General features: G+C 44.9%; 1 protein-coding gene and 1 long non-coding RNA gene across 4 annotated transcripts in view; one reads left to right on the top strand and one right to left on the bottom strand.

Annotated features, from left to right (window-relative positions):
• LOC118216195 (protein shisa-6-like) overlaps window positions 1-24,267 on the bottom strand; it is a 78,504-nt gene that overhangs the window by 5,739 nt on the left and 48,498 nt on the right. For both annotated transcript variants that reach the window (XM_035397270.1, XM_035397271.1), the window contains exons 6-7: window positions 3,265-3,318; window positions 1,137-1,262 (exon numbers count right to left, since the gene is read on the bottom strand). In XM_035397270.1, coding sequence (XP_035253161.1) covers window positions 1,137-1,262; window positions 3,265-3,318 — 180 coding nt within the window. The remainder of the gene's footprint in view (window positions 1-1,136; window positions 1,263-3,264; window positions 3,319-24,267) is intronic.
• The window catches only part of LOC118216197, a 108,031-nt gene continuing 96,186 nt past the window's right edge, over window positions 12,423-24,267 (top strand). For both annotated transcript variants that reach the window (XR_004762971.1, XR_004762970.1), the window contains exon 1: window positions 12,423-12,791. This is a non-coding gene — a long non-coding RNA (uncharacterized LOC118216197). The remainder of the gene's footprint in view (window positions 12,792-24,267) is intronic.

The raw sequence follows: 24,267 nt of genomic DNA, 5'->3' as shown, positions 1-24,267 counted from the left end.
TCTTACTCATTTCAAGATTTGCCATGGGATAATGCGACTATTTCACTTAAAACACGCTAATATTCACTACTTCAGAGAAGAAAAAAAAAGATTTTTAAGTCTCATTATAAGACTAAAACACTTGTTAAGGCAGACTTGAGTGGAGGCTGGATAATTTCTCTGCAGCTTCTTCCCTCCCAGGCTTGCTTCTCAGCCTCGTCTGAAAGACAGCCCGATTGACGGTGACGCCACACCCATGCAGTGTCTGCGTTCAGAACAACACCGTGCCGTATGGTGAATACAGCACCGTGCCGTATGGGGAATATACAGCACCGTGCCGTATGGTGAATACAGCACCGAGCCGTATGGTGAATACAGCACCGAGCCGTATGGTGAATACAGCACCGTATGGTGAATACAGCACCGAGCCGCATGGGGAATACAGCACCGTGCCGCATGGGGAATACAGCACCGTGCCGTATGGTGAATACAGCACCGAGCCGTATGGTGAATACAGCACCGAGCCGTATGGTGAATACAGCACCGTATGGTGAATACAGCACCGAGCCGCATGGGGAATACAGCACCGTGCCGTATGGTGAATACAGCGCCGTGCCGTATGGTGAATACAGTCATGGCCACAGGCACGCTGTTAGGCCTTATGTAAAACGAATACAACACAGCCTCTCGTGACCTACAGTATTGCTCAATTAGAAAAGGATTACAACACGTAGAAACAATGCATAACACAATATTATTTATTTTGTGATATAATTTTTTAAGTAACGGTTTGTTTACAAGCCAGCTGTTCGATTAATTGCTGCCGTATCAGATTTACAATAACTGTAGAATGCCAATCAGCGTCCAGGATCAAAAGCACCCGTTTAATAACCAGTGTTAATTAATTTGCCACCTGTACATACTTACTCAGTATGAGAATGATAGATACTTAAGCTCTTGAGAGAATGCTTACTCAGGTATGAGAAGGATAGGTACTTAAGCTCTTGAGAGAGTACTTACTCAGGTATGAGAATGATAGGTACTTAAGCTCTTGAGAGAGCACTTACTCAGGTGTATGAGAATGATAGGTACTTAAGCTCTTGAGAGAGCACTTACTCAGGTGTATGAGAATGATAGGTACTTGAGAGAGTACTTACTCAGGTCCGGTTTCAGGGCTACCTCGTAAGAAGGTGGCAGGTGGGAGAGGTTCTGGTAGGACCGGGAGAAGGACAGGTCATACGGCTCGGTCTGAGAGGTCAGGATGTTGTTCATCCGTTTTTTCTCTGAAGGAAGGAGGAGAAAACCATCAAGCCAAAGAGGCATCCCATAGCAGTACACAACTGCACCTACAATACAGTATTCATTTCTAATGTCTTGGACATGTCATTCTTGGACATGAATCATGTGGTGTGAATCCCAGATGGAGAATGAGATCCACTGCAAATTAGCTTTGTCTAGAAACCCTAAATGCAGTGCATCTAGTGCTTGTTTCTAATCTGTAACTGCATTGTCCCTGATAAATAATAGAACAAAAATGCATACATTTGTATGTATATATCTACATATGTATATATGTATGTATGCATATGTGTGTGGTTGTGTGTATGTATGTATGTATTTATGTATATATATTATATATCATGAATTGATAGTTATAGAAACACAGTTTACATATAAATAGTTTTAGCTGTGGGATGGAAATATTGAATCACGCCTTCAAAATTAATTTTCAAAATGGCAGGGGGGAAAGAGACCGTGCACAATCCCAGAATTCCAGCGCCCGGATTCAAAGTGACAGCCCGGAACGCCTAAAAATACAGCTCCGAGTCTCTCACACCGGAGCGTGAAAATCGCGGAACAGATTGGCGAAAACAGCCCTGACATTCGCTCGGTTTGAGGTCAATTACATCTCATTAGGTAAATCAAGACGGACAGGGACGAGCCCCCGATTGGCTTATTGGTTTATGAGGCGAAGCATGTCCCGGCAGCGGTGAACGGTATGACCGTAGATTAATCCCTCTCTTTAAAAAACAAAAACAAAAAAAAAAAACAAATAAAAAACCTTTCGCTTCCAATGAAAAGTCACGTTTGGAAACTAAACGGGAAGTGACAAAAGTAGTTAATGTTTTTCAATAAACTGGAGCCCGTGGAGAAGATATGATTACTGGCGCATTTATTTATTTATTATTATTATTTTTTTTAGTTTTTCATTTTGTTCAATCTCCACAATTTACCAATCTTGGTTTTTCATTTCCTCTCAGCAAAATAGTTTGGTTCCATCATAATTCATTTAGATGTGCTCTCTTATACGTACGCCCTTCCGGAAAATATGACACAAATCTATACTGACCTTCAGATACGAGATTAATGAACAAAAATGAAGGAAGTTTGCTTTTTTACAATTTTGAAAGGTCATACATGATGTGAAAGGAAACTGCTGGAAAAGAACATGCACAAAAAATTAAATTGATTCAAAACTTTTGGAACCTTGACATTTTTTCTGTGTGTGTGCTTAACCTGGGAGCAAATTTAAAAACAAGTTTGTTTATCCACAAAACAATTACTGAATTATTTACACATTCTCTGCTTTTATCAGAGTGTTTTCTTCGCATTTTGCAGATAATACCGAGTTCGCCTACCCGGGCAGCCAGTGACCAACTAGAATTTTAATTGCTTTATGAAATGCAAAATGTCATTTCACACTTAGTCAGCTTGTCGGAGCTTGTGTGGCATCTGGGAGGTGTGCGATGGACAGCAGTTAACAGGAAATTAAATCTCCTCAGTGTACTATTCCATTTATATAGAGCATAATTCAGGGGTGTGCTGTCTGTTACTGTTACTTAAGGAATAGGGTTTACACTCCCTGGCTACTTAAGCTAGAGATTATTATACCCAATCTAATGGAACACCTACAAAGGAACTGTTTGGGAGGACGGTACGTACATATTTGGAAAAGTACAATTCCCCCCCCTCCCCCCTCCCTCCTCCCAAAAAGTACCAATTGATCCAGCTGGTACGGGGAGACTGCAGGTGCTCCACTGGCCATGGAAACTGTAACTAAGCAACGTGGCAGGGCTGCCCTGGCAGGCCCTCTCCCACCGGGCAGTGCCACGGGCGAGCTGCCCCGTGGAAGCGCTGGCACGGGCACAGCCAGGATCGTCCCAAGACCAGAGGGCAACGCTGCGCTCTGCACACAGGCACGCCAGTCAGGACCCCCTCGGCCCGCCCCAAATCCGCCGTTTATAGGCCCTCCCCCCCAGCGATGGCCCGTTAAAACCCCCTTACCGATTTTAGGTGTGTGGGGGAGCTCCAGGTGATTGTAACTGTATTGGTGGTCGCCTGCAGGAGAAAGAGCACAGCTGTTAGAAATCTAACGTACAAAGCAAACGAGAGCAAGAGTATCCGTCTGTGGTGCAGGGCGCAGTGAATCTACAACCCGTGACAATTTAATGGTTCAGACGGTCGTTTGCTCGGATATTACAGCTTTAAGGGCACGTGTTATTTTAAAGCACTGTCATGGTGGAATGATACATCATCAGAAAGTTGTATTGTAGGAAGGATCACACAGAGCAGTTTCCAACAGCTAGCAGCAAAAACTAGTAAAAACTATCGAATAAGATTATAGGCACAGAACAAAGCTAGCAGGCAGGTCCACAGCTTCCAGCAGCGTGTTGTGTTGCTGATTAAATATAAAATTCTGACGGCTGGAAGGTTTGGCTGATACGCTAAAATTCAGACCTTACATCATAAAGCTTTGAATGTGTACATGATGAGAACGGTATGATTCGTCTGACACACACATCACCGTACAGCAGAAATATATTTAGCAAAAAAAAATGGAAACAATCGTGAACATCCATCCATTATCTATACCCGCTGGTCCTGAGCAGAGTCGCGGCGGGTACTGGAGCCTATCCCAGCATGCATTGGGCGAGAGGCAGGAATACACCCTGGACAGGACGCCAAGCTATCACAGGGCGCACACACACACTCATACCTATGGGCAATTTAGAGTCTCCAATTAGCCTACCTGCATGTCTTTGGACTGCGGGAGGAAACCGGAGTACCCGGAGGAAACCCACGCGGACACGGGGAGAACACGCAAACTCCACACAGAAAGGCCCCAAGCCGAGATTCAAACCCACAACCTGCTTGCATGTGAGGCGACAGCGCTACCCACTGCACCACCGTGCCGCCCCACAATCGTGAACAATTATTTGTAATTAGCATAAATAATTCATAATTATTAGTTAATACGCTAAGGGCATTATGAACAACGCAAACTTTAGTCTACGGTATGAGACTGGGGGCCGTAAATCATGCAATCAGAGACGTCAGGCGTCCTAATTAGCCTACAGGCAGCCACAGCCTTCAACTCGTCACACGCTTACACCCCCCCGCGCAAGCCTGGCGCATGCCTTGACATCCGCCAGCGCCCCTCGCGGCGCTCTTCAGCTCAGTTTAAAACAAGGGCCGTGCGTTCGGCTAGTAGCGCAGCGGCGTGAGACCCGTTCCGCTCCGCGCTGGCGTTCCCATGGCGACGAACCGCGCCGCACAGAACAACGGCGCTTCGCTTGACACCGTTTAAACTTTTTTTTTAAAGACCGCAGAGGCGAAGGCGACAAGAACAAAAAAGAACCCCCGATTCGGACGAGACGGACGTGTCCTGTGTGTGCGCGCGCGCGCGGGAGAGCCCTTAAGTGCGCATTAGGGTCTGTTTTCTTTTCCGAGGGTTATGTATCGCCCTCATTAATTTGGGACTGGCCGTACAATCGCTTTAAAAACGGACCAATTTAAAAAGGCACCGAGGGCTTTTCTCTTCTCGTGCGAGAGAGCGAAAGCGGGGGCACTGCGCCTTTGATTGGACGCATAGATCATTCGCCGGCCGCCTCGGTGCGTTATTCGTACCCTGGAAACGAGACTTAACACTCCCCCGCCGTTGTTGTTTTCAGATAATTGCTGGCTTTTTTTCCCCAAAAAAAAAACCGCAAAATTACATTCAGATTCCCCGGTTAGATATAGGTCTTAAGAGATGGCCGTGAGGAAAGCAACTGAAACGTCTCCCTGACAGCAGCCCTGGGTAAGCTTATAATCCGTTCACATAAGTACGGCTTTGCCGAAAGTTGTGAGCGCGAGCAGCGCCTGGGCTGTTTCTGTGTTCGCTCTTGGTAGTCCCAGTGAAACGGGTAGTGTTATTTCCAAAGTAAGATGGAGGACTTCTTTTATTTCTCCACTGAGAGATAGAGTGGGGGGGTGGGGGGGGGGTGAGAGGTCTGTTGTGTGAGACCGCAGCCTGGCAGTGCTGGGGCTTTAGGCTTCAGCGAACAGGGAGCGCCTGGAATATTGAACTGTGTTTAAACAATACGGACAATGAGCGAGAGAGAGAGAGGGAGAGAGGTGGTTGGGCAGGTTTGGCACAGAGCTGTCCCTAGACTTTTGGGGGCATTTGGTAAAAAGTAATTGGGGGGGGGGGGGGGGCTCCAAAATATTGCCACCTTCTGATTCTTCTGCTGCCAAAAGAAGGCGAGAAGGTGGGGCCCTGGGCAAGAAGGCGGGGCCCTGGGCAGGAAGGCGGGGCCCTGGGAAAAAAGGTGGGGCCCTGGGCAAGAAGGCGGGGCCCTGGGAAAAAAGGTGGGGCCCTGGGCAAGAAGGCGCGGCCCTGGGAAAAAAGGTGGGGCCTTGGGCTAGAAGACGGGGCCCTGGGTGAGAAGGTGGTGCCCTGGGTGAGAAGGTGGGGCCCTGGGTGAGAAGGTGGGGATCTGGGCGAGAAGGCGGGGGGCGGGGGGGAGCAGGTTAATCAACCTGTTCCATGCTGATCAGGGAAAGCATAAAGAAAATACACAATACAGTAGAAAAGGAAATTAAAGGCCATGTTTGTGTACAAAATAATATAATTATTATGACTGAAACACAAAGAAAGTGTCCACATTCACCACCAACCCCTGTGACTCCACTTCACCTGAAACTGAACAAAATATTAATTTTCTACATTACACATTTAATTTTCACAGGAGCAGGGCTGGCCCAATCCAACCCCCCCCCCCCCCCCCCCCCCCCCCCCCCAAACCTCTGTTCCAGCAAGTCAATTTCTGGGGAAAGGAGAAGAAAAATCTTAAGAAGAGATTTAAGAGTTTGTGCTCACAAACCCGCAGATCACATTAAACTGATCCCGATCCTGTGCCTACTGTACATCATTTATTCATACGCGTGTCAGCTGCTTTCATCTGGGGCATCTACAGGCTGCAGATAAAATACATTTCCCACTTAATAGAGCAATATTTACTGAACCAAAATCAGTTCTAATAACATGAGTTTGAGAGCAAGCACTGCTGGGACAGGTTATAGGCCTATCTTTTTAGACTAGGTACAGTACGAGTACATCTATGCACATGCATGTGGCCCCTACACCATTCCATTCCAGAAATAGACTTTGCCTGACCTAATTGAGGCACCCAGCATGTTGTAAATGGGTATTTACTATGAGTCTCTTTACTATCTGGGGCATTAGCAACCCAGCATTCAACCAACAGCTCTGCAAAAGCTGTTTAACAAGGGCAAACAGGACATCCCAGCTATGCACTGACAAAATGTGTATGTGCGTGTGTGTGTGTGCGCGTGTATGTGCGTGTGTGTGTGTGCGCGTGCGTGCCTGCGTGTGTGCGTGCCTGCGTGTGTGCATGCATGTGCATGCGTGCGTGTGCACGCGCGTGTGTGTGTGTGTGTGTGTGTGTGCGTGTATGGCAGGGGGGCTGCACCTTTGACCACTCGACTGGCACACCTGACGGCAAGACCTCTCTCTCTGTTGCTAATACAAGCTGAATACTGTTTGCACATCTGCGGTTGTCACCGCACAGACAGGTGGATTAAAGCACCCTCAGAAACACAGACGTGCAGGGCAGCAAGCCTAGCAGCAAACACAGTCATAATCTCAGAGTGGTAAACAGCCGTAAACAGTTGTAATATTCAGCGTGCGTTGTCTTGTTTTTATGGGCAGGGTCACATCGCTTTTTTTTTCTCCAGCGCATATTCAGAAATGCACAGATACTTTTTTTTTTTGTCTCTCAGAAAAGGTTATTACATTTTTGGTTAAAGGCCATTTCATTATTAAAAAACAGGGATTACGTGAGTGGGCTTCGTCTTAGATTATTAGTTGCCCAGGGCTGTGTACCAGTTTATATAAGAACGAAAACAACAGGCTCCACAAAAACAGAAAAATATGTTTGCACAGATATGAAAACAACATGCCGTAGTAATGTCCATTCCTTCCACATCTTGCAGTAATTGCTATTAAATCATAAATCATTTACAATGATGGGTTAGATATTGGATTAGATTATAATATAAGGTTTGCAGGTTTCATTCCTAATTGGGGTGCTGTGGCTGTACCCCTGAGGTTTTTTTTTTTTTTTTTTATCTTGAAAGAATCATATAAGCAAAAAATAAAGTACATGACACATGATTTAAAAAAAATGATACATTCATTTATTTAAAATCTATAAGCAGCCTGAATGTTTTTCCTTAACACTAATGAAATCATTAAAGCGATTAAAGCGGTGTTCTTCTCAAATTAAACAAATGCACCAGATGTGCCAAATGTGCATATAAAAAAATTTAGCATGAAATTTGGACATTTGGAAAACAGAATGAAATAATCATCCCAGCAGCGAAACTTGCTGGCAGCGGTTAGCGTCCAATTTAGTTCCACATTCCACAAAACAAATGACCCTACGGATGTCAGCGGATGTTCCTCGGGAAACTGAAGCAGGGCTGGTCCATTGAGTTGCTAGCAAGGATAAGCACAGATTTAACTGATGTCTTCTTCAATTTACAAGAAGTAACATCATTCAAAGCTGCCTTTATCCTTGCCTAGACAAGATTCCTCTTCGCCGATGAGGCCGAGGGTGGGTCCGCCTCCAGACTTGGAAACAGGAAATCCTGGATCCTAAAGAAAATCCTCCTCCGCCGCCATTGGCCACCTATGATCGGTCACATGGCACACTCTGAACCTATCACGGAATCAGATCCCAGGGCGCAGCAAATCTCAGTCTCTCATCAATGTCTCTGTATGTGAAGATATCATTTCAGGCATCAGATTTACGTCGAACAAGTCGGCAGAATCCATCTCGAAATAGCTTTTGTGGTCCAAGCTTATTAATCCTTTTTAAAAAAGATTATAAAATATTTTAGCCATGCCCCTTCTGAGCCTCCATGGGAGAGAATAAATGCCCAAGTCTTTCCTCTGGATATACAGTAACATGGGAGTAGTCCTGTCACTATTGTATGTTTGTGGGAAGAGCTTGTCCCATGTTCTATAGTGTGGTGACCAAAACAGAACACAGGGTTCTGTACTGGACTCATTGAAACATTGTATTTCCGGGGGGATAAAACAATTATAAAAGACACAAACGGTCCTAGAGACTATAAGTTTGACTCTGCCTACCCTCATTGCTGAATGCTGCTCTCTCAGAAAACCAGAAGAACCAGACTTTACTAGAAGAGTGAAAACAAGTACGTATTACTGAAGCCTTCCTGTGATGTATATGGAACCTCATTTGCATAATGCACTCATGACACAATTTACAGGCACGGGATACACCGCGTACGAGAACAAAACATTTTTGCATTATCGTGTCACCTTTCATAAGACGTTGCATTTTTTTCTTTTGACAGGTTTTCCGAAGAGGCCGTGTTACATTCACATTCAAGGGGCTCGAGCTCGCCCCCCCCGCGAAAGCCAAAACAAATACTGCGTAAATGTGTAATGGCCAAAGAAGTGGGAAGCGGTACGAGTGCAAGATTAGGCAGGGGAGCATACAAGCCGAACGCACACACGGGCACACTTAACAGCACGACACTGAGCGCTGCCAGCTAGGCCTGGAGGCTAAGTGAAGACAATTTACCACCTTCCCCCCCGAGCAATTTCTCAAACGATAATACAGTCCTCCTGTGCACAGGAGGCGCTCCGCTTAGGGTCAGGGAGGGGGTGGGAAATGTGATGAATAATTAGAGTAAGAGTCACGAGTTTTTACTTCGCCAGACCCCCCCTTTTTTTGCCCCATTCTGGAGACTAATTTCCGTTTCTCTCACGGCCTGATTTCTCAAACACCACCCCCCCCCCCCCCAGCTACGTCTCCCCAGCAGAATCACCACACATCTTCACCTCCCCCGAAAGATCGCCTGTCCTGCAGCTCACACACACACACACACACACTTCAGTCTAGGAGTCGGCAGTGTAGTTTGCTTCCGCGGTTAGGACACTGCCGCTGTACCCTTGAGCAAGGTACTTAACCTGCAATGCTTCAGTATATATCCAGCTGTATGTAAATGCAATGTAAACGCTGTGTAAAAAGTTGTGTAAGTCACTCTGGATAACAGAATTTGCTAAATGCCTGCAATGCATGACCACCTGTCCTGCAGCACAAACACACAAACACACACACACACACACTTCAGTCTAGGAGTCCACCCGATTTTTGCTACTGCACCGTACAGCCAGGAGGCTTGAACGAAAAGGATGCTTCCAACAATATGTTTTAGATGCGCAGGATGAGAAAGAGCCACTTGGCATATTTGTCCGTATATCAGTTGGGAACACAGGAAATGACACCGCCAAAGGTTTTTCCCACGTAATGTGGAAGCGGCCTGACATTACTGCGTAGACCAGGCGATATCTTCGCGCGCGGAGACGGCGACGTGGAGAAAAGGCTTTGTGCTCGGCCTTTTGTGGAAACAGACAAATCACACATTCTAATCCCGCTGCACCCCCTTACCTTCCAAAATGTTCCGCCACGGTTGTTTAATATAATTACATTAGAGTGTTTGAACACATTTCCTCGATTATGTTTGTCTTTCTACATAGGGTTGCTGTTAATGGGAGACGCCGCTATCGCGTAGCTTTAATAGAGGAGAAATGTCAGCCATTGAAAAGATGCTTCAAGCTGGAAAATTACAATGGAGAGCCGATAATGAGTTTATAATTATGAGGTGAGCTTGAACGCGCGCCGACATTTAGCTACGTGCCTGCCTTGAACGCAGGAGCTAAATGTCTGCCCATTTAAATTGAATTTGTTGTGGGGTTTTTTTTTTCTTCTTCTTTTTTTTTTTAATCGGATGGGGTGTTGCTCATTTGGGCGTTTTTCAGAAGATGAAAAGTTGAAAACCCCGAGAGAATGAATTAAGGAGTGATTTACTGGTTGAATGACTGCAGTGGAGTGAAATGTGATCCATGTGCAATTTCGATGAATGTTAAGCATTATGCGGTATTCACATCTAATGAAATACAGAAGCTCGCATATGTTGCCATGGGGAATTAGCGATGAGAGTTTGAAGAAGCTCTGAGAACCATTCGAGATGAAGCAGCCATGTTCTTAATCACCAATACATTACATTACATTTATTTGGCAGACGCTTTTATCCTAAGCGACGTGCAATAAGTGCATACCAAAGGTCAATGGAACAACTGCAGTACACAAGTCCAATAAGGTACAATACTCATTTTGTATATATAGTTATATACATGTACGAACCAATCGAAAGCAGGTGCTCTCCACAGGGAGATACCACAATTTTCTTAGATCAGCGAGCCACCAATGACACATCGCTCTTACTATTTCATTGAGCTCACTGTGCGATCACGACTTGACATTAATCAACTTTAATGCTGAACGCAAAATTATGCTTCAAAGCCAGTAAACAATCAGCATTACGATACGATAACACTCTGTTGTCTGATAACTCAAAAATTTGTCTTGTGTCGTCGTCCTGCCAACAGTTCCATGTACTTACATAAGACAAGAACAGTGCTGCAAGTGACATGTACACAAAGAAATACATCTGAATACAATTAAATATTCTTTTTAAAATATAAATAAATGTAAAAAACTTGTTCTCCCATATACCCCCATAAGCAACAATTCCCAATTATCTTCCCTTACTGGACCTATCATTTAGCATTTGAATAGACAGTGGGATAAAAGTGCATTTATACCATTTCTGTCTATGCTTCAGTACCCTATACCTCCTCCCTAACAGCAAAAGCTGGAACTCAGAGTTCAGCACATGGGAACTATCAACAAACATATTGTCTGCCGGTCTCAATATTAAACATTAGAATCAACACAAATGTCTCAATTGGACAAGGGTTATTTCTGCAAAAAGTTCGGACGTTTTTTTTTTAAAAAAAAATAAAAAATGTAGACCTAGAAAACTCCTAGGAAAACTCTAGGTTAGAACACTTTCTTTTGATTTTATTTTCCGCGTGAACACTTCATCACCCCTTTAAAGAGGATAAGGAGAAAGTGAATGTATAAGAATGCCTTACAATTACTCTGCACATTTTAAAACTCATTTATCATTTACATGTCAGGATTAATTAATGACAAAATGAATAATTATTTAATGTGAATAATTCAATACTTCATAATTAATTGTTGGAATCCGAATAGTTAGCACTTTCATGTTCTTGAAAGAGACATTTCTTTGTCGTCAATAATTTATAACTAAAATATTTTCATCCTTCTCCATTGTCTTGTTACTGAGTGTAAACTTGCAATTTTTTGCAACATCATGCGAGTCCATAGATATTCAAAACAGTGGAGGCTATCTTTACAATGGCCTATGCAGTGAAAATAAAATCTTTAATTCGGTCTTTGAAAGACCAGTTCACGATAGTGCAGCACTTCATTTGCATATAACCTAATATTATATCATTAGTCAGAATATCCAAGAATTCCAAATGAGATATTGTCATGTAAATGTGTAATGCTGTATTCGGTTTAATTTAGAATAAACACCAATGCTGCTGAGCGTACCTGAATAATGCTCGCTTATGTAGCGGGTGATTGGTTCCCACGCGCGTGCCTTGGCCTCACGTGGGTACAGCTGCTTCCCTATTGGTGGTTGGGCAGAATGTTCCCACAGATCGTTTGCACCTAATTAGCTGGTTTTTAAACGACTAATAAATAGTGGAGGGGTTTCACAGTTTACAGCTAAACTGATTATTTGCAAATATCATTGAATTTTGTGATAAACAATTATTCCTTTTCTGCCACATTGTTGGAGTGTACTAATTGAAATGTCCCATTCAATATCCGCCTCTATTTTCTATTTAATACATTTGTATCTTTTCTCTTTCTTCTCTAAGTAGAACGAACCTATGTGATCTGGTTGTGCAGCTGAAGTTTTGACTTGGCCTAAATATGCACACAACCAGTGGGCTATCATTTATTTTATTTGGCACTGTGTGTTTATTTTATTTTATTTTATTCCCGGCGTTGTCCCCCTCCATCCACCTGACCTGCCAGGTCAGAGGGTAAGACATTTCAATGGCGGAAAATCGTGTGAAAACGGAAAAAATCTCTAGACAACACAGGAGCTTCTCAAGAGCAGAGGACATTAAAAGGCTTTGGAACAAACCGGGGTTTTGTTTAATTTGAGAATTTTAGTATGGTTCCACGTGTCGGCAAGGTCGGTTATAATGATGCACTTTTTTGTGTTTCAGAGGCTTCTTGCAAAACTACAGGCAGTAGTGACCCGCCGTCTATAGGCTAGGCTACTTTTTATTCGTTTATTTACTGGAATCTCAGTAGCGCCATTTATCCCGTGTTTTTGTTTGTTTGTCTGTTGTTTTGCTCGCCGAGGAAATCTCTTTTCCCCTTTGCTTTATTTGCCGCGTCACAAGGGAATGGAAAAAACAAAAAACCATTTTGAACAGCAAAAACAAGTTCGAGGAAACTGCAGGCCGGCTGATCCTGGAGTTTGAGCTGACCCACAACGATCACCCTGTTGCTGCCAGGTCGAATCACCATCCTCAGGTGAGTCCGCTGGTTTTCGGTCTTCTGGGTTATGAGGTGTTGGGGACTGACGCAACGAACTCTTATTTTCCACTTAGTATGTTCACCCGCTGCTTTGACGACACGCGCTTGGCACATTACGTGATTCGTATTTTTAGTGGTATGTCGTGAAAGGGGGAAATAATGATGTTCTCTCGGGCCCATGTATTTGACTTTGTTTACGGTACCACATGCATACACTATTGTGTGTGCAGTTCTGTTCCTCCCCGGTTGACTGTCGGGGTGGAACAAAATGAGGGCAAACCTTCGCTGTTCGGTGAACGTGAATCTGCTTCGCTCCAGCATTTCAAATGGGAACAAAGGGAGAGTCTAGCTCCCTGCTAATAATCCTGCGCCTCCCTCGCCTTCCTCTCCTCTAGGGGTCATTCTCTTTTTACAAGCATTTCCAGTGAAAGAAAGATGACTTGGCTGCCTGCCCTTCCATTTATCTGCCCTCTCCCCCTCCATTTATATACTCTCTCTCCCCCACCATGTCTCACCGCCTTCTTAGATCACACTTTTTTTAAAGCAGTGCGCTGGTAGAGCAACACTCTCCAGCTTCTAGTGTCTTCTCCGTCCCAATCAATGTAATCAAATATGCATGCGCCCAAAGTGGAGAAGAATGCCCGCGCGTTTTTGTGTGTGTGTGTGCCGTGGATTTCGTAACGGTGGTGCTTACGTCATTTAACTGAAATTGGAGCAATGACTTTGTGCGACCTTAACCGTTCGGCAAGGCAGACGAGTAACAATACACCACGCTGTAGCACAAAGAAACACAAGGGAGAAAAATGGAGAAGACTGCCCTGATGATACGGGAAGGGTAACCATGACAACTGGGTCGCCAGGCCTATGTATGCCCTGAAAATAATCGATACATTCCTTTACTCCCCTTTACATCATTTCACGGACGAATGCGCATAAATGCACACGCAGGCATCGGACAAAAATGGAAACGCACCTTTAAAAAAATGTGTGTCCATACATACAGAACACCCACACACACACATGAACACAACGAACGCAAATACTCGTAATACCCGTAAAGACGGTGTTGGTGCTGTTGCAGTCTCTCCGTGGAGACTTGCCTGTGCGACTGCGCAGTACGTAATTACATACACAGTTAATGCACAGTCCTCGCAGATGATGACTTATAAAATTAATCTCACAGAACAGGCAGCGGTGATGAGATGTTGCAGACAACAGCCCGTGGGGATTTGTCAGGCGCCTCCTCCATATTGCGCTCCCCTGCTGTTCCGATACGTTCCGTGAAAATGAAGTTAATGGGTTTGGGCGTGAAAAGCGCCGTTTATATGGTCTAGAGGCTTTAAGAGATTATGCTCTCAGCACAGGTGGAAAGCAGGCTTAAATTTGGGATGAGAAATCGGAAGTCAAAGTTCAGAAGGACACAGGAAAGAGCAAGGTAAAGTTTCTGTACTGTGTATTTAGAGCAAACCCTAACCCTAACCCTAACCCTAACCCAAACCAACAAATAAGAGAAATCAGTCTTTCAGCCATGGAATTCATTAGAAGTTATACCAATTTATTTTTCTTCATTGGTTTTTTCTTCCTGGTTTTGTGTTTGAAGTGATGAAATCAGTAGGCCAAAGCAGGAAACCTCTTTGCTGGCACCCGTATAGAGTATTCAAATATACTTCCCAGGGCTTGACTTGTAATCAGAAGTCTCCAAATTTTTCTTCACATTTTTGCATTTTTTGTCATGTTTTCATCAAGTTTATAAATCTGAATTTCAGCTTCAGATTTATAAACTTGAATGAAATATATTCTGAAAGAAATTGTCAGTGTGTTTTTTTTTTTTTTGTTGTTGTTGTGCCAATTTCTTTCAGAATATATTTCATCTTGAAATGGAAATGGACATTTTTCTCATGATGAAATGCTAATATGTCTCCTCTTAGCCTCTTAGCCTGTTGCTATGGTTGGGAGGGGGAAAAAAAAGTTTTCTTTTTGCAATGTCAGACTGCTTTGTCAAAGCACACCCGGGGAGACCCTTGTATCCGTGGCTGTCTGTGGGGGGAAATACACAGACACACTTAACATCAACCTGAAGAACTAAACAGTGGTGCTGTCTAGGGCAAGCCACCATGGCCGACATTGAACTCGCACACAGTTAATTGTCCAACCCCCCCCACCCCCCCACCCCCCTCCACCTGCGGTCAGTAACCCTGCACCAATCAGAGGTGTCCGTTTAACACCCTGCTCTCCCCCCGGCTCTTTAATTATACCCTGTGAGAGCTTCCTCATCTTATGAGATTAAAGCTGCACTGGCCTGGCCAACTGCAGAGTAGTTCAGACCGGAGACAGAGAGGTCTCATTATGGATGTGTACTTCGCCCGAATCGCCGCGGTTACAAGCGGGTAGTTAGCAGCTAATGACTGCGATTCGCCCTGAATATCTGCGGTACTTAAACGTTTGTACTGCTTCCCCCCTCCCTCCCTCCCCCCCCCACCCCATCTGCACCTTTGCTCTCCCCTTTTTCTTTTGCCCTTTTCTTCCCCTCTTCCATTCCATCCCTTTCTCTTTCTCACCTCTTCTCTCACTCGCCACCTTTCTTTCTCACTCTCTCTCACACCACACCCCACCCACCGCCTTGTTTTCCTTCTCAGAAAATCAGTAATCGGTTACATAGAGAAATGGCGATTTTGGGGCGATTATAATAATTATAATTTTTTTCCCAAGTTTGCCGCATTTCAGGTTAAACCGGCTCACTACCCAAATCACAGCCGGGGTGTGCCCCTTTAAGTACAAAGTAGCAGAAGGAGCCATAGAGCGACCCGGGCTCCTCTGGCCTACATAAGATCACAAATCGGCAGGGGGGCGGGGGGCGGGGGGGGGGGGGGGGGGGGGGGGGGGGGGGGGAGGGGGGAGTGGCTTGCGATGGGCCGTACACAGCGGACAGCTTCAAATAGGCTGAGCGGGGGGAGCGGTTATAATGGACTGGGTTTACTCAACATTCAAATCAAAACGATTGTGTCACTTAAGTAACAACGAGGAAAAAGTCAAGATGGCGTTCCTTTAGTAAGAACAGGAACTGATTTTTTACAGCGCTGAGTTTTTACGTTTGACTTTATTTTCTTTGAAAATCTGCTCAAAATGAGACCTAAGGTCGCATTTTTCCTCTCTTGCTCTTTGCGAAGCGTTTTTGAGGAATGCCAGTTTGATTTTCGCCTGACCGACACCCACGTTACCACTGGAGCTGGTGTCTGTTATCACTGGAGCTGGTGTCTGTTATCACTGGAGCTGGTGTCTGTTATCACTGGAGCTGATGTCTGTTATCACTGGAGCTGATGTCTGTTATCACTGGAGCTGATGTCTGTTATCACTGGAGCTGGTGTCTGTTATCACTGGAGCTGGTGTCTGTTATCACTGGAGCTGGTGTCTGTTATCACTGGAGCTGGTGTCTGTTATCATTGGAGCTGATGTCTGTTATCACTGGAGCTGATGTCTGTTATCACTGGAGCTGATGTCTGTTACCACTGGAGCTGATGTCTGTTATCACTGGAGCTGATGTCTGTTATCACTGGAGCTGGTGTCTGTTATCACTGGAGCTGGTGTCTGTTATCACTGGAGCTGGTGTCTGTTATCACTGGAGCTGGTGTCTGTTACCACTGGAGCTGATGTCTGTTATCACTGGAGCTGATGTCTGTTATCATTGGAGCTGATGTCTGTTATCACTGGAGCTGATGTCTGTTATCACGACCTCACTCAGTTTGCAAAATCGACACCGGTTCAGCACTAATGCCTTTAAACACAAGCCTTCCAACAATCATCACTGTGAGAATAGGACTTTGTAAAAGGAAATGATTGCAAGTCATTTTAATAATGTTGGAGCTTAAAGTGTTAATCGTTTATTCTTTTTTTTTTTTCTTCAGTTCTGTTAACCTTTAGCCATTAAACATTTAGTCCCGCCCCTACTGTCCATCATCTCTATCTCTCTCTCTCTATGATGAAATGTATTTATTTTTTTTGTTGCTCGGTGCGAACGGCCGCGGCGAACCGTGGCAGAAGGGCTCGTTTACGGCTTTGATCCGCCTTTCGTTCGACGTTAACGCGAACACGCGTCGCGCGCGCGAGGAAACGCGTCCCCGTCGTTTACGGGTTATTAAACGAGCCAGGCGCGGAAAATTAATCTCTCCCCCCAAGCTGCTGACAACCTGACCGCAAAACGTAAGTGAAATACCCCCCCATCCCCCCCCCCCCCCACCACACGGTCGGCATGACATCTTATTTACAGAAATCCAGCGAATGGCGCATGCGATCTGTATTCTCACAGATCCTCCTTGGAGATTTGTGAAATCATTAAAATAATGGCCACCGTTGCGTACCGTGTGATTTCCTTTACTCTTTGCTTTGAACATTATGGTCTCATCAACTATTGTGTCCCCCCCCCCCCTCCCCCCTCCACACACAAGTCAAGTAACCCCCTTCAGGGGAGCTGTCACCCACTTTCAGACTCGGGGTGCGAGCCGAACTTGAAAGAGGAGTGCGCTTCCCCCTTCCCATGGGACCACCCCGAAGAAGATCAAGCATGAAATGACAATCTGTTACAACAATAAACATCGCAGAAGCATATAATACCACGCTAATTATACCCATCTCACACACACACACACACACACACACATGCTCTCTCACACATGCACACACACGCACACTCTCTCACACACACACACACACACACGCACACACTATCTCACATATGCACACGCGCACACACACATACACTCTCTCACACGCTCACATACTCTCTCTCACACTCGCGCACACATGCACACACACACTCTCTCTCTCATGCACACGCACACACACTCTCATGCTCTCACACTCTCTCTCTCACATGCTCGCGCACACACACACACACACAGAAACACGCACACGCACTCACGCCTACTGAAAGCTATTAAAACCAATGCTGTGAGTGCAGTGCTGTTGAATTCACATCTAAAAGACCTGCAGTCCTCAAATTAATTGCTGGGTCATGCCGTTGTCTAGAGGATTTTTCATATATAGCGTCATGACTCCGGATGATTTAGCGTGGGAATATCCAGCCTTTTTACAGACCGACTGCAGCTTATTCTTCTGCCTAGTTTGGCTTTGCAGATGTTAGGCCAGAATAGCGTTCACTGTTCTCGGCTAGAAATAGCTGTACAAAATGAGTATTTTACCTTACTGAACCCGTGCTTAGCAGTTGTCTACGACCATGAAATGCACTTTTTGTACGTCGCTTTGGATAAAAGCGTCTGCCAAATGAATGTAATGTAATGTAATGTAATGACATTGTTCCATGTTGGACAAAAATTCCTCGTGTGGGTAACTGCCAAAGGAACGGTCTTCAAACCAGGATCAAGTCCATTACATTACGACATAGCTCAGGGGGGGGACATAGCTCAGGAGGTAAGACCGATTGTCTGGCAGTCGGAGGGTTGCCGGTTCAAACCCTGCCCTGGGCATGTCGAAGTGTCCTTGAGCAAGACACCTAACCCCTAACTGCTCTGGCGAATGAGAGGCATCAGTTGTAAAGCGCTATATAAATGCAGTCCATTTACCATTACCATTACATTACAGGCATTTAGCAGACTTACACAAATTTTTTTACATAGCATTTACATTGTATCTATTAGATGTGTACTGAAGCAATGCAGGTTAAGTACCTTGCTCAACGATACAACGGTAGTGTCCTACCGGGGAATTCGAACCGGTGAACTTTAGGTTACAAGACCAACTCCTTACCCATTATACTACACTGCCGCCGCAATCCCCCTTCTCAATCCCCCCCCGAACCCCCCTTCTCAGTTGTTTTAGGAACAGTTTTGGCTGCTTACATGGATAATATGTATAAACGCAGCTGATCGAGCTTCCGTAGGAGTGTATGTTAATGAAATGGTAAAACTGATGTGTGTGTGTGTGACTGCACGGCCACCGTAAATGGGCCCTTAGACGGCCTGCAGACCTCCAGCTGAGCCGGGCCCCGGGGGTTTACTCTGCAGAAAACCGTGAGCCAACGTCAGGGGAAACGCAGCAAAGAGAACAAGGAGAAAAGAAAAGTTTATGAAGTGGCGGGTGAAATAATAAAAATGTCGGGACATTTTAAAAATAAATATAATAAAAATCATATTCCTGGACAGAGGGGGCAGATGCAATCTGAAACCCTCCAGTCACTTTTTTTCCTCCAATTCCTTTTTCTTTATTCTTTTTTATTTTTGTTTTTATTGGCTGTGTCATCTTTGCCCTGACGTCGCTGGTTCCGCTGAGCTGAGGTGCAGAGATCATGAGCGAATGGAACCCTTCCTCGGCCCCGTTTCTCCTTTACTTCTAAGAACTCTGTCCCTTTCTGCAGCCGAGATGAGGCCATCAAATAGAATTTTTTTCATTGATATCGGTCTCCCCTCTGTTTGAAGTATTTTAAAAAAAAATTATTATTTATTTTTAAAGCATCTGTCCTTAACTAATCCCCAGCTCATTAAAAATACAGGCCTGCACAGCAAAGCAAAGCAATTTAGGATGGAAACAATATGTCTAAATTCCTTTTTTTTGATCATTTTTTTGTATCATCCCGCTGTTTGCTTGGCTTGGGCTCAAAGCTACACACAGAGGAGCCCATTAAAATGGTAGCAATTAATGTATGCTTCATGCAAGGAAGGGCAGTTTTATGTAAAAACCAACGAATTTCAAAGAAATATCCTATTTGACAATCTCGCCATCTTTGATTTAATCTTGCAGTATCATTCGCTGACCAGATTGAAAAGCACCTGGGGACAGGTAAGAGCCGAATAATTTAAAAAACAAAAAACAAAAAAAATAAAGAAAGTTTGATGTATGCAGAAACCCCCTCGTCATTCTGAAAGAACGTTCAGTCCCTGTAACAAAAGAAATGCTTTCAGTGCCGAAGAACATCCTGTGCTCTTGAGAGAGAGACTGTCGACAGCTAGAGGACAAGGAAATAATCTGGGAGGCCTTAAAATACCCGCTTAACTAGGACAGTGCGTGAAGACCTGTGAGGGTTAACGCGGCGCGCTTTGCCAGCCTACATTGCCGTCGACCTGTGGTGCATCATTACATAACGCAAAGGTGCCTGAGGACGAAGCTCCGCGTTTTGGAGGAGAAGAGGGCAGAGAGACGGGTGACCGCTGTCCCCTTTCTGTAACGTACGTACACGTTAGGAGCACCCCCCCCCCCAGTCGCCATCGCAAACTGGGCACCCCCACAGTCCCCATCGCAAACGGGGCACCCCCACAGTCCCCATCGCAAACTGGGCACCCCCACAGTCCCCATCGCAAACGGGGCACCCCCCAGTCGCCATAGCAAATGGGGCACCCCCCCAGTCACTATCGCAAACGGGGCACCCCCCAGTCGCCATAGCAAATGGGGCACCCGCAATCGCCATAGCAAACTGGGCGTCTGCAGTGCCCATCACAAACGGGGTGCCCACAATCCCCATCAGAAACAGGGCACCTGGAATCCCCATCAGAAACAGGGCACCTGCAATCCCCATCACAAATGGGGAACCTGCAGTCCCCATCAGAAATAGGGCACCTGCAATCCCCATCAGAAACAGGGAACCTGCAATCCCCATCAGAAACAGGGCACCTGCAATCCCAATCACAAACAGGGAACCTGCAATCCCCATCACAAACGGGGAACCTGCAATCCCCATCAGAAACGGGGCACCTGCAGTCCCCATCAGAAACCGAGAACCTGCAATCCCCATCGCAAACGGGGGGGCCCTAATCTCCATTGCAAGCAGACCAGGTCAGAGATCGCTTTGTAACTTTTTTTTAAAAACTATGTCCTGTTGCGGCAGTTTTTCTTTCTAGAAACCCATGAAGATGTGACTTCTAAAAAATAATTGGTTTCATTCTTGACTTTATGCACTGAAACATAAACCTTTAAAGCCAATCATATGGCTAACCCTCATGGTAGACATTTTAAACGTTCTTTTATTTTATAAGCATCTACTGTGTAGTAATAGCGGTTAGTCTTCTATTTCTAAATGTCTTGAGACCAAACTTTCTTTCTGAAAGAAAATCATTAAGTGGCAGAAGCATAAAGCAATCAGCCATTTTGAGTTCATATTGCGAGGTGAGCTGGTCCAATTGCATTCCGGGTGTTTCTGGCTCTCTCGATGTCTTTTTAAAACTATCTCACCGGGAACGTTGCCACGGGTTTCAGATTTTGTGCGCCTGGTTTCATGACAGTTGGCTAGTCTAGCCAAGGGCAGGTCGCTAGGACAGATTAGATGAACGCTGTTGCTCATATTAATCAGGTCAACACACTTATGTTGCGCCTCTAATGCAAATCACTCGGGGTAAGAGGTATTTATTATATTTCTTTGGATGTTCTTAAAATTTGACCGCGTGTGAGTGAATAAAAGGGGTTGATGTTAGTCACAAAGGTTAATTCGAATGAAATGGAGTGAAACTGAAATTGCTTGTGTACCCATTAAAGGAAAATTATGAACAGATGCAATGGCGGAATTTTGAACTTGGATCCTGATGATGAGAAACGCTATTGGTCTGGACAGTAAGAGACACTGAAATGTCTTATGCGTTGTCCAGTATGAAGGTTGTTTTTTTTTTTTTTTTTCCCCCTCTCTTTTTTGGTTGTGACTATTCTCTTGTATGTATTTTACACATTCGTTCTCTCCGTGTGTCCTTAAGCTATTGTGGGCGTGCCTTCGGAAGCTTCTGGTTGGGAGTGGTGAGGGGCTCTACGGTCCTTGTGAATACCCCCTGGATCCACCACTGTTTAGGACAGTGGTAACCAACCTGGAGTCCTACTGTCCTCTAGGTTTTAACTCCCACTCTAACAAAGCAAACCTCATTCAACAGCTAGAGATCTACCGTCCTGTAGGTTTTCACTCCAACCCTAACAAAGCACACCACTTTCAACAGCTAGAGATCTACCGTCCTGTAGGTTTTCACTCCAACCCTAACAAAGCACACCTCATTCAACAGCTAGATATCTCATTGTGCTGCTTATTAGTAGAGCCAGGTGTGCCAAATTAAGGTTAAGATGAAAACCTACTGGATGGTAGACCTCCAGAAACAGGTTTGGTTACCACTGGTTCAGTACTATAAAAATATACTGGTGCCAATACGGCAACTGTATTGAATTTTTATTTATTCTTTCTCCATGAGGGACAAGTTGACCTTTGTCTTCCATAGAATTGTTTGTATGGATTCAGATTATATATTTTTTCCTTTTTGTTTTGAAAGAAAAAGCGATTTAGTGCAACGTACTGCATGTTGACCTTTCTCTTTCAAACGATTATTTTACATTTCAGTCATTGAACCCCTTTGTATGCTTGTTCCCGGTGACATAAGTAATCCAGTGGTGAGGGACTTGCAGACATGGACAGATATTGAAACTACAGCAAGTTAAATAAATAAGCCAAAATCTATATGTGAAGTGAAGGCCGCCAAGCCTGGAGCTTATACCTTTCTAACAACAAACGACTATGGAGGTTCCGCCCAGTGCTTGAATGAGTGCTTGTACTCGTATGAGCAGAATGTGTCTCCCTTTCTCTCTCCCTCTCTGCTCTCACTCTCTCACTCTCTCACCCTCGCTTACCCTTTTTCTAATGCCCTCACTCACTTTCTCTGTCCTTGTCCCTGATTCTGTCTCTCTGTCTCTGTCTTTCTCTCTGTCTCTGTGTCTGTCTCTGTTTCTCTCTCTGTCTCTATGTCTCTGTCTTTCTCTTTCTCTCTGTCTCTGTGTCTGTCTCTCTCTCTCTGTCTCTCCCTCCTCAGCAATCCAGTGACGAAGGTGCAAATTCTTTGTGCTGCCTGAATGAGCGCCTGCCAGTGTGGCTTGCGTTGCGGTCCTGTGATGTGCTCGATTAAAGAGGTTTTTTTAGTTGATCAAACAGAAGTGCTGACCGAAGTCTGTATGGCTTCGCAGGTCGAGCGGAGAGAAGAACGAACAATGGGTGAGTCACAAGGATACTCAAGATTTACTAACATCTCAATACACACAGCTCATCCATCAGGACCTTGTTTATTGATTTGTACATAAGAGTTTAACAGCATTTATCTCCCTCTTTTAATCTATAACTATCTCTGGGGTTAATGATTTCATGTCAGGCGAGACTGAGACACTTGCCAAAAGTAATCCAGATTACTCTAGCTAGAGTGTGTGTGTGTGTGTGGCATTTGCATTTGCAGTCTGTTGCTGTTGTCTCTCAACATGAGGATCAAATAAGTGTCAATGCCAGATTGATCAGTCATAGCCCAAACATTGGGTGTGTAGAAATCAAACTGTTTGGTATATTAAGAAGCAAGAAGGCCCTGGTGAGCTCAACGGTAGCAAACGACCCGGTAGGCCTCTATAGTGGACAGACCCGGTAGGCCTCTATAGTGGATGACTGAACAATACTTTCAGTTGTGAAGAAAAACCCCTTTTCAACTGTCGAACAGATCCCTGTCCGATTTGAGCTTTTTTTTTTTTTTTTTTTTTTTTTTTTTTTTTTTTTTTTTTAAGGCGTCCTCTCTATGGCTTTCCGAGCTGCCCTGGGGCAGAGTTCTGACGTTCTTTTAACCGGAGGTGGGCAAAGAGGGCAGTGTCTGGCTTCTGGCTTTCATGCCAGCGTCTGGCTTTAATGACCTGATTAGCCCCCGACGTTTACACCATCTAACGCGGTGGCCACATTTCTTGATAAGATTGACAGCCTGAATGCTGTTCCTGTGTGCCAGTATGAAAACGCCTTACTGTGATCTAGTCTACGAGGGAACCGGGGTCGGTGCATACAGCCAGTTAGCTCATGTAGCCGGGGTGAACTGGTGGAAACAGAAACCTGCATACACACTGGCCCTGCCCCCTCAGGACTGAAACTGCTCATCCCTGCTTTTAACTCTCTCTTTAAAAAAAAAGCGCACAGTTTAGACCCCGCTTTCTTTCTGAACAGGCCCCTCCCCCTCCACCCACCCCACCGCACCCCACCCCACCCCACTCATTTCACCGTGTTGTTTCACTGGCGAGAAATCGAACAGGCCTGTTTTTCTCCTTGCAGACAATCCATGATTGATTCATTAGGGTTCGTTGGGGGGGGGGGGGGGGGGAATCTGATCCGACAGTGAATGGAGTAACTCCAGGTAATTCTCCACAGATAAGAACTGGTCTGATTGACAAAAGGCATCTTTTCTAGTTCAGATGGGATCCTTCTCTCGGGAAGATCAATCGGTCAATCAGTCACTCAGTCAGTGCCAGCATCAGTGTGGCCTGGCTACCTGATTGGTAGTAATGGTTGCACAGCTTTTAATTTCATTAACTTTATTTAAATGGTAAATATGGTCATGATTTTTTTAGCTCTGGTTCTTATATTAACTATACAGCCTGGGTTAGATTTTGGCAGAGAAAGAACATGAATAAGAGATTACAGTGCAGTGAATTTAATGCTTTTTTTTTTTTTTTTTTTTAATGGTGATCGTATCGGGTTAAACTGTAG

Source organism: Anguilla anguilla, chromosome 17 (assembly GCF_013347855.1).
Source record: "Anguilla anguilla isolate fAngAng1 chromosome 17, fAngAng1.pri, whole genome shotgun sequence".
Taxonomy (NCBI): Eukaryota; Metazoa; Chordata; class Actinopteri; order Anguilliformes; family Anguillidae; genus Anguilla; species Anguilla anguilla.
Note: the sequence above shows the minus strand (reverse complement) of the source record. Positions and strands in the feature narration are given on the sequence as shown.